This window comes from Linderina pennispora (assembly GCF_002104995.1).
Source record: "Linderina pennispora strain ATCC 12442 chromosome Unknown DL89scaffold_204, whole genome shotgun sequence".
Lineage (NCBI taxonomy): Eukaryota > Fungi > Kickxellomycota > Kickxellomycetes > Kickxellales > Kickxellaceae > Linderina > Linderina pennispora.
Window position 1 is genome coordinate 6,119 of NW_024468452.1, and position 10,751 is coordinate 16,869.

A 10,751-nucleotide genomic window follows, 5' to 3' on the forward strand; every position below is an offset into this window, starting at 1 on the left:
TTTCCCCCAAGCTTCCCTTGCCACCTCCGGAATTTGAACATCGATATCAACATCTGAAGGATCCTAAAGATCGTCCTGGGTATCATATGGTGGTGAGCCTCTGCAATCACAAGAAATGCTATGATAAAAGATTGCATGGTCGGATTCTTTCAGAGAATGGTGATGTAGGTGATGACGCGATGATTCGCACTAGAAAATTGCTGTCGTTTGTGTCTATGCTTAGTTACAACGTACTAATTTATCTTACTCGGCCTAGCATTGGTGAACCACTGCAAATGCCACAGTATCCCGAATAGGCTGGGCGGCATATCTAGGTAGGCTTCTCTCAGGATACTGCAACCTCAAGTGCCAGACTGACTCCCAAGGAGCATATCGCAGGATGCATAGCTGGTGAAAAGAAACGTAAGTATAATGGGGGTTAAAATCCTTCCTAAAAAGTTACGAAGAGGTAGCTGTAAGACAATTGGCACTAAACCTGACATATCATGCCAATGCGAACACTTGTGTCCAATACTTGTTCTGAATTCCAAATCCAACGATATGTATTCCCCAAGCATGTTCCGGTGATGTCCAGGGCTGTTTATCCATCCCTGAACCACGCTCCTTACATCAGGCTGGTTCCAAGCGACGTTTTCTGCGCACTCCCGGATATTGGGAACCCTTCGCTGCATACGGGTCATCAGCGGGCCTGAGCTGTCATTGTGAGTCATTGCATTTGTATGTGCTTGGTAGTTTGAGTGCTCCTGGGCGGAATGACAGAGGCGGATATCGAGGCTGAGGGGACGGCGGTGGTATCTTGCGCGCTCGGCATTGACAAGGTTGAGCATTTCAATGTGCTACTGCTGGAAGGACATGATTGAAGACCTGGCTGTAGATTTTACTGAGAAGTGTGTAAAAATCATATGGAACGACAAACTGTCGGTAATGGAGGTAGCTGGTCCCAAGTGTTGTTTTATAGGCGATTTCTAGTAGGGGACACTCATAACAAAGTAGCTGGCAAGAAGTAGCAAGTGATAAGTGACAAGTGGCAAGTTGGGGAATGGGTCACCTGCACTCAGATGTCAAATATGCATACTGGCAAGGTGGATCCAGTCAATAGCTTGTGCATTGAGCTGTCTGGATATGGCAATCTGCAGATTTCTAGGCAGCCCAGGCCCATTTTCTTGGCAAGAATATATTCCAATGGCCACGTATCAAAATGCTACTTGTTCCAGTATCTGCGTCGAACCTTGTCTGGCTTTACCTCCTCCGGCACAACCACATAGTCGTATGCACCACAGGCAGCTATTGCACCAATAAACGGACCCACCAGCGGCACATAAAAGTAATACCCATGTACCCTGAGCACGTCTGTCCAGCCAGCCGCCAGGATAAATAGGCGCGGTCCCAGGTCTCGCGCAGGATTCAGCCCTACCGCTGCTATGTGTTGAGTTCCCGCAAGAATTATCGCTATAAGAAATAGCGCAACAAGCAAGGCGCCTGTTGTTGCACTCAAAGTCATTCGCTTGTCTGCTATGAAGAAAATAAAATACATCAGACAGAACGTAAAGGCAACCTCGTTGAAAAGCAAGTTGGCATTGGTATATACGCCTTCAACAGCTGGCTGAACAACAAATATTCCGGCGGTTGCTTTTGGCCCCAGACTCTGTCTATGTCCACCGTCATACATGTCCCAGATTGGGAAATAGAATATCCAAGTGAAGAAAGCTGCGACAAACCCGCCCAATATTTGTGCAAAGACCATTCCTGGAACACGCCTCCAGGGATAGTGTCCAAATACGGCCAGACCGACTGTCAGCGCTGGGTTTAGATGGGCACCCGACACACCGACAGACGATACGATACCCCCGACGAGAGCACCACCCCAGCCTAGCGCTGTTGTCAGGTCGCGGGAGCTTGTGTTTTCAAGCTGCCTGAACACCACTTGTGCATTTATGGAAAGACCAACCATCATGAAGATGGACACTGACAGGAACTCGGCCACCTCCGCGTTATAGGTATAAAGGAACCGCCGAAACCAATTTCTTGGACAAGTCATTGCCTCAAGCTCATCGCTCTCTTCCTTGCAGATGTGTAACTCCGTGCCCGTAATCCCAGCCTCTTCCAAACCAAGCGAATCTACCGTCATAGCCGGCCTTGCTCTATTATTGAGAGTCATGTTCTTCAAGTATGGATATTCGTCAAAGGTGAAAGAAGGGGGTTGAAGATATGAAGTGGCCTAAGGTAGTATTCAAAAGGGGAGACTAACGTGTTGTCGCTAGACAGGGCGGCAGCCGCAAAAGGGCTTTTTGTATGCAATGCCCTCCATATAACCATTTTTGTGGCGGCAGTTGAAGTGATAGAATGTTTTTGCAGCACGGGTTTGCTCCATGATGATTTTAGTGCCACCTGTTTCGTGCAAAAGCTGTAGGTGCATCTCTACAGCCATATACCGTTGGATAAGAAAATGCAAGGATGTGCCTCGGTGCATCTTAGCACAATAGGCGCTTGGAATGCATGCGTACTTGCTCCCGGGGTAAAATCTGTGGGTGGATTTTTTGGTGCTACGGTCTGAACAGCAGTCCTGGAACAATGTCGCCAATGGCCTGCAGCATATTCCGCGGCTGATATTGCCAGGCAGTCATACTGCCAACACGGAGAAACGGTAGGTCTATCCTGGCACTATGCTGATCACTTTATTATGCGAACAATTTCGCGGGTATAAGGAGAAAAAGAATCATTTGTTCCAGTACACCTTGCGGATGCTCTTCGGCTTGTCCTCCTCAGAGACAATCAGGTAGTCATAGACACCGCGGGCTGCTATGCCACCCACAAAGGGAGCAATGAGAGGAACGAAGAAGAAGTGGTTGTGCACTTTGAAAATATCGCGGTAGCCTGCAATGAAAATGAAGACGCGGGGCCCAAAGTCGCGCGCCGGGTTCAGTGCAGTGTCTGCCACATACTGGTCGCCAGCCATGACAATTGCGGTGACGAATAAACCGATAAGCAGGGCTGCCGTAGTCGCACTGAGCGTCATCCGCTTGTCGATGACAAAATAGATAAAGAACAAAAGAATAAACGTCATCAGAGCCTCGTTAAAGAACAGGTTCGCATTGGTGTACACTCCTTCCACGCTTGGCTGAACGATAAATGCAAGCGCAGTCCCTTGCGGACCAAGGCTGCGGCGATGGCCGCCGTCAAAGAGGTCCCATGCCGGAAAGTAGTACAGCCAGTTCAGAAATGCCCCAAAGAAACAGCCCAGGAACTGGGCAACGATCATGGTTGGCACTCGTCTCCATGGAAAATGGCCAAACACAGCTAGGCTGACCGTCATCGCGGGGTTAATATGCGAACCCGACGATGCACATGACATCACAACGGCACCGATTACAGCGCAGCCCCACCCCAAGCCCATGCTAAGATCGTGCGTGCTGGTGCTGTCAGGCTGTCTGAGAATGATCTGAGTGTCAATAGCCAATCCCAAGAAGATGAATATAGCAAGGGCAAAAAACTCTGCAACCTCAGCGTTGAACACGTAGAGGAAGCGCTTGAATATGTTTGTTGGCATTGGGTACATGTTGGACTCCTCCTCGCCAACAGCCAGCTTGGGTGGACCCTCACTGGTAAGGCCAGACTTGCCCGACTCGATGGAACCTAGAGGCAGCGATGAGTGCTTGTTCTCGCCTGTTGACATCGGTAGAATCGATATTTGCAATAATGTTCGGGATGTGCACTGGCGTTGGAGATATCAGTCGGACCTCGGGTTACACTGTAGTACTGTGATAATGTCGAGCGATGAATTATGCGCGATAGAGTGAACGGTATATATGTGGCTTATGAGTATAGTGAGTGTGGACGGGTGGCACCATTACTGTATTTATACCCGTCTACACCCAGTGCTATTTGGCAAATGTGCACGTTTACTCATACCAAGAGCCTGTTGCCCTAAGAATCTCAATCACAGAACAGGACGAATCACCGGCTTTGTAGAGCCACCTTTGATGCTTCTGTGCTAAGAGGCGCGCCCCTCAGCCCTACGATTTGATATACATCCGCCAAAGCCGCCGCTTGCACAAGTGAAGCAACAATATATATATGTGGGCATTATTTGCCACCACATGAGCTCTCACGCTCGTGCGTTTTTGTTTGCCGCTGGATGAAAGCAGGACGAGCGCACAGGCCAGCAGATCCCCTCTCTCCTTTGAGCCTCCAATTTCCCATTGTAGATGGAACTATGAAAGTTGCCAGCGTTATTTACAAGCAAATAGAATTCGCTGTCATATTTCCTCGGCTGTCTCTTGGCGAGGTGGGGTGGTGAAGCTCGTGAATGACTTGTTTTCGGCCATCGTGACACATTGTTCTTTAGGCGGATCCTGCTGCCACGACAATGCGCCCCTTCACCTTTGCCTCCCTCCCAAACACACCCCCAGCACCTGATCTGACCCTGCTGAGTGGAGAAAATGTGGAGGTATCTGACTCGGGTCTCGATGGGCAAGTGAGATGGGATAACCAAGTGGAGACAGAGACAATAAACGGTGGCTTTTTATTTCGCTGATGTATTAACCAGCTGCTATGTATGGAAGGCATTGGTTTAATTACACCAACTAATTAAATATATTGATTCCGTATCTTCCTGCAATCTACATAGACCAGTTGTGTAAACAAGACACCCATCATGGAACATATGCTCGCTTGAGCCAAAAATCAGAACTCGGCTACCATAGTGTATCAAGTAATGCAGATGACGTCTGGTATATGCTAGTGGAGGGTATTTTGATAGCATTCAAGTTACCCAGGACTGTCCTGCAAATTACATGTCCGGATTTGTTGATTCGGAGGTGGGAGAGTGGTGCTAGGCAATCCCTCATCAAACCGGTTTACACATGCACACTACCAAAATTAGCCTGTAGTCTACATCCTGCCTCGTTTCTCCGCCATTTCCCGTTCTTCTGGAAGGGTATCAATTGAATGCCAAGAAACGTTCTCTGAAACAAGGAACAGCTATTGCTACGCGAGCAGCTTCTCAAGAAAACCACCTCAATATTTTAATTAGCAGATTGCTGTTCCATTTATTGGCATAACAGTTTGAAAAGTACAGAAATGCGCGCTTAGTGCTGGCGCTTAAGTTTGCCCTTGGAGACCTCTGGCACCATCAGGTAGTCGTAGAGACCTTGGGCAGCAATACCACCGACAATCGGCGAGATGAGTGGGACATAGAAGTAGTAGTTGTAGACCTTGAACGTATCATGCCAGCCAGCCATCACAATGAACAGGCGGGGGCCAAAGTCGCGCGCCGAGTTGATCCCGATGGCGCTAACCTGGCTACCAGCCAACAAAATAGCAGTCAGCATTAGCCCAAGTAGGACCGGGGCAGTGGTAGCGGACATTGTCATGCGCTTGTCAGCAACGAAATGCACAGCAAACAGCATGCAGAATGTCATCATCGCCTCGTTGAAGAACAGGTTTGTGTTAGTATATATCCCCGACTTGGATGGCTGGATGACGAAGATCTCTGCTGTCGGTGCTTTGCCAACGCTCTGGCGATGGCCTGGGTTAACCAAGTCCCACATTGGGTAGTAATAGAGCCAGGTGAATAGAGCACCAATGAATGACCCTAGCGTCTGGGCGAATACCATGCTGGGGACGCGTTTCCACGGATAATGGCCGAATACAGCTTTGCCGATGGTGATAGCGGGATTGAGGTGAGCACCCGATGTGCCCGCGCCAATAGCCACAGCCAAGACAAGGGCGCAGCCCCATCCGAAGCATATAGTAATGTCCATGCTCCCCTCACTATGGGGCATCCGGAATATAGCCTGTGCCGTGATGCAGCATCCGATAAACACGAACACAAACATGGCGAAGAACTCCCCAACCTCTGCGTTGTAGTCATAGAGGAAACGCTTGAACCAGCTTGACGGGTACGGGATCTCTGGAGTGTCGAGGTCCTCTTCACGGAATAGATCCTGGTCGTGTAGGTTGGCTCCCTTGCTACCAGGTGCAGATACGCTGGTTGAAGACTGTGTTGACCGGAACGTACCGATCTGGACGGCGTGGTGAGCTACTTCTTCGCTAGGCATTTGCTAAAGTTAGAATAGTGGCAATGGGGTGTTACTTGGAGCCTTGAATTATGTTGGAATAGCTGAAACTGGCGGTTGCTAGCGAGGAATTCGGCTGCACCAAGAGTACCTACTTGATAGACTTTATATAGCAAAATGACTGGTGCCTTTGCTGTGTGCCTTTGCTTTCTGCGGTTGGCAGCTGTATGACTGCTTTTTCACCCTACTGTTTGCCTGTTGCCGATCTGGTCGAACATCGGCGCTGGTGATGCCCCCGAAAAGGCAACTGACAAAGCCCGAAGAAGTGAAATGTAGCCGGCACCACTGCAAAAAGAAGGATCAATAGAAGAAAAGGCAGCGGTACGGCAAATCCAAGTCATCTGCTCTGTACATTGATGGGAGCTGAGTAGATGTTAACAAAGAGAAGGAAAGCCATTCTGGCAGAGGGAAACGACCAGGGAGGAAAATCCTGCGAATAATCGACAAAGTATGTAAAGCAAGGTCAGTGTTACATCTACAATACCGCACAAACCGCCCTACCCATCCATATGCTTCCTTGCAACTCAGTGTATGACGATGATTGCTTGCCCTCCTTTCATGCAAGCTGCTGAAGATCTATGCCGAAAAGAGCATATGGAGGCACCGAGCAAAAAAAGCTGCGAATGGATAAAGCAAGCGACAGCAGTCTGATTATCTTGGTCGACAGCGGCCCCGGCAGGCGGAAAGGGGGAAGCAGCATGCTTCTGGCGGGCTGCCGAATGTTCGCACACAGAATACTTCGCACAATCATGAGGCGACACAAAGGGCGATCGCATACGGGGCTATCCCCTGTAGGAGTGTGCGCAGAAAGGTAACATAAAGGGGGAAATGTGGGCACGCTGCTAATCCGGCCAAGATAGAAGGCGCTTGGAGTAAATGGGTCACATGAGGAAGGATTTGCATATTCTTGTGCTGCTCCATGGAGTCCGGAGCTTACCAAGAAAATTATCTCCTCCGTCCTCCGTCTCATTATGATGGATCTCTTTCATCCGATGCTCTGCAAGTAGGATGTATCTTGAGATACTAGATACCTGGGTGTATATGTATCTGGGAACACGTCTCAAAAACAGGACACCTGCTATATATGACTTCCGGAGTAATGCAGCAACCCTAGACATAGCTCTGTTATAATGTCGGCGGATTACCAGTGGAAGCGGACACTGCAAATGCAACTGGAACTGCATAGTGCCCAGAAGCGTAAATATGGCTAGCTCGACTAATTGAGTAGGGAGAAAGGTGGAAATTAGTACAACTACATATAGGGATGGACCTGACGAACAGTCCAAAACGTGAATTCCGGTGGCTCCAAGGCCGATAGTTAGTCTGGTGACATAGTGTTAAGGACTTGTTAGGCTAGAGGTGATATACAGTGTGGCGGACTCCGCTAAATCTCATGATGTGCAGGACTGTGGTTTTAGTTTAGCACACTGCCTGGATGCAACTGCATTTATTAGGAAAACTGTTTTATTGCTGCTGCTTTCATTGTAGACGCTTGAATCTCTTGCTCTTAATTACCTCAGGCACCATCAGGTAATCAAAGAGGCCCTGAGCTGCAATACCGCCAACAATAGGAGAGGTGAGCGGCACATAGAAGTAGTAGTTGTAGACCTTGAAAGTATCGTGCCAGCCAGCCATTACAATAAACAGGCGGGGGCCAAAGTCACGCGCTGGATTAATTGTTATAATGCTGACCTGCGCACCGCCCAGTAAAATAGCAGACAACATAAAGCCCAGTATAAGTGATGCAGTAGTGATGCTAGCCGTCATGCGCTTGTCAGCAACGAAGTGCACAGCAAACAGCATGCAGAATGTCATCATCGCCTCGTTGAAGAACAGGTTTGCGTTGTGATAGATACCAGGCTTCAGCGGCTGGCTTACGAAGATCACTGCTGTCGGTGCTGTACCAACGCTCTGGCGATGGCCTGGGTTAACCAAGTCCCACATTGGGTAGTAATAGAGCCAGGTGAATAGAGCACCAATGAATGACCCTAGTGTCTGGGCGAATACCATGCTGGGGACGCGCTTCCACGGATAATGACCGAACACAGCTTTACTGATAGTGATAGCGGGATTGAGGTGAGACCCTGACGTACCAGCACTGATCACCACAGCCATGATCAGTGAACAGCCCCACCCGTAGCTTACAGACAGATCCATGCTTCCCTCACTATGAGGTATCCGGAAAACAACCTGTGCCGTGATGCAGCATCCGATAAACACGAACACAAACATGGCAAAGAACTCGCCAACCTCTGCGTTGTAGTCATAGAGGAAACGCTTGAACCAGCTTGACGGGTACGGGATCTCTGGAGCATCAAGGCCGTCTACACGAAACAGATCCTGATCATGTACCACCAGCCCTTTATGGTCGTTGGATACGGCATTGGGTATAGTTTCGGCTGAGTGGAAGGTGCCAATTTGTATGGAGTGTGGTGCTGCTTCGTTAGCCATTGCAAGTGGTAAAATAGGGCAGAGTGAGCGCAGAAACAATATTGTAGCATTGAGAGCGAGAAGCAGGTACGAATACTATGCTAGGCAAATGCCTCTTATATAGCACTTTGCCTGGAACATTCCATACGCTCATGTTTTTACATTCGATCGGGTGGATTCCAGAATTCTGCATTTTCATTAGGACAGACCAATTGGCTGCTTGGTTCTAGAGAGGTCTTACCAGTGGCAGCAGTAGTTTTTTATGCCAAAAAGGACCACAGGCACGAAGTGGAAAACATGGGGTAACTCTTTTTGAAATACGCCAGCAAGCCCGTGGATGATTTGCCAGCCCAAAATACGGCTGGTGATGTCATTGCTTAGATGTTCTCACCAAAAGATGCAAATGATTGTTTTTAATCTCTGACTGCTTTTCACCTACATATACGCCCTCAGCTGCATATATCAACAGCCCCCAAACAACAAACCATGGGCCGACGTCCGCTAAATATTTGCATGGTATCGGACTTTTTCTACCCGAACATGGCGGAGTAGAAAGCCACCTGTACAATAACTCGCAGTGTCTGATACACGTGGGCACAAAGTAGTCATAGTGACGCACTCATACGGGAAGCGGCGCGGGGTGCGGTATCTGGCTGTGGGCTCAAGGTGTACTATCTTCCAGCATTTGTAGTGTATAGAATGCGTCGCTGCCAACGTTCTTTTGCACGTTCCCGATATTCCGGCAGATATTCATCGCGAGCAAATCGACATTGTGCACGGACACCAGGCGTTCTCGGCATTCTGCCAGGAGGCGATTCTGCATGCGCGATCGATGGGGCTGAAGACTGTGTTCACCGACCACTCGTTGCTGGGGTTTGCCGATGCATCGGGATTCTGTTGAACAAGCTGCTCAAGTTCACACTGTCGGACATACACCATGCAATCTGCGTGTCGCACACAAGCAAGGAGAACACGGTGCTGCGTGCTGCGCTGGATCCGCAACAGGTCAGCGTGATCCCGAATGCAATCATTGCCGAGCAGTTTGAGCCCGACCCCGATGCACGCGACCCGCAGTGGATTACGATTGTTGTGCTGAGCCGGCTCGTGTACCGCAAGGGCATTGATCTGCTGGTTGCAGCGTGCCGAGGATATGTCAGATGTACCCGCACGTTCGGTTCATTATTGGAGGCGATGGCCCGAAAAGAATAGATCTGGAGCAGATGCGCGAGCGGTACATGTTGCAGGACCGCGTCGAGCTGCTGGGATCGGTGCAGGCGGTCGATGTGCGCAGCGTGCTGGTGCGGAGACATATTCCTGAACACCAGTTTGACAGAGGCGTTTTGTATTGCAATCGTCGAGGCGGCATCCTGCGGGCTGCTGGTGGTCAGCACCAGGGTGGGCGGCGTGCCCGAGGTGCTGCCGCGGCACATGATCACATTTGCAATCCCTGAGGAGGACGAAATCGTCGAGGCCCTGATGCACGCAATCGACCGCGTCGACGACCGGCCAAACCACCCAGAGCTGTCTCCACGGCGGTTCCACGCCCAGGTCAAAAAAATGTACTCGTGGTACGATGTTGCTGAGCGCACCGAGAAGGTGTACTACCAGATCGCCGATATGCCTGAGCTGCCGCTGATTGAGCGGTTCCGCAGATACTACGGGTGCGGGCTGGTTGCGGGCAAGCTGTTCTGTCTGGTGGCAGCGGGATTTCTTGATTGGCGTCGTGCTGCAGTGGCTGTGGCCCAGAGAGAACATTGAGGTTGCCCGGCCGTTCCCGCAGGAGACATACCATGCGCTGGTCAAGAAGAACCGCCACATGGCCAATGGCGAGCTGGGCGCTGCATGAATCACTCCCCCAAGCCCTCGCACAAAGCGAAGCGCTTTATTCGCTCTAGCCTGCACTTTTTCAATTCAGCTCCACACTTTGCTTTCTCCTCAATTCAACCTCCTTTTGTTTGGCTTTTTGTATTCTTATTCTTTCGGCCCATCCTGTATAGAAATTCATAATGTACTGGCGAATTAACTGCACGGAGCATCTCTCGCTGGACCTGACAGTAGACCCAAAGCAGCCACGCTCACAATCACGTCCTTCGCTAGACCAGCAGCAGCAAACATCGCCTCGTCACGGTTTGCCAGGCCACGCAGCGCAACATACAGTACCGGCACCGGTGCATCGCTCGACACACACCACGGATTGGGACCAGGTATTCGCCGCTGGAAGTCTCCCAGACAGTCCAGCGGTTC

General features: G+C 50.0%; 2 protein-coding genes across 2 annotated transcripts; one reads left to right on the forward strand and one right to left on the reverse strand.

The window, feature by feature from the left end:
- Positions 1-5,159: 5,159 nt before the first annotated feature.
- Positions 5,160-5,855, reverse strand: DL89DRAFT_202844 (aquaporin-like protein; the record flags this gene model as incomplete). Its single annotated transcript, XM_040884007.1, has 1 exon — positions 5,160-5,855. A coding segment is annotated over one exon (696 nt), but the record flags the coding sequence as incomplete, so codon positions are not given.
- Positions 5,856-8,993: 3,138 nt separating this feature from the next.
- DL89DRAFT_276872 (UDP-Glycosyltransferase/glycogen phosphorylase) lies at positions 8,994-10,353 on the forward strand (the record flags this gene model as incomplete). The annotated part of the gene is made up of 6 exons (XM_040889403.1): positions 8,994-9,023; positions 9,199-9,354; positions 9,414-9,638; positions 9,665-9,805; positions 9,843-10,202; positions 10,240-10,353. The coding sequence occupies 6 exons, from the start codon at positions 8,994-8,996 to the stop codon at positions 10,351-10,353; spliced, it is 1,026 nt and encodes a 341-aa protein (XP_040738942.1).
- Positions 10,354-10,751: the final 398 nt, after the last annotated feature.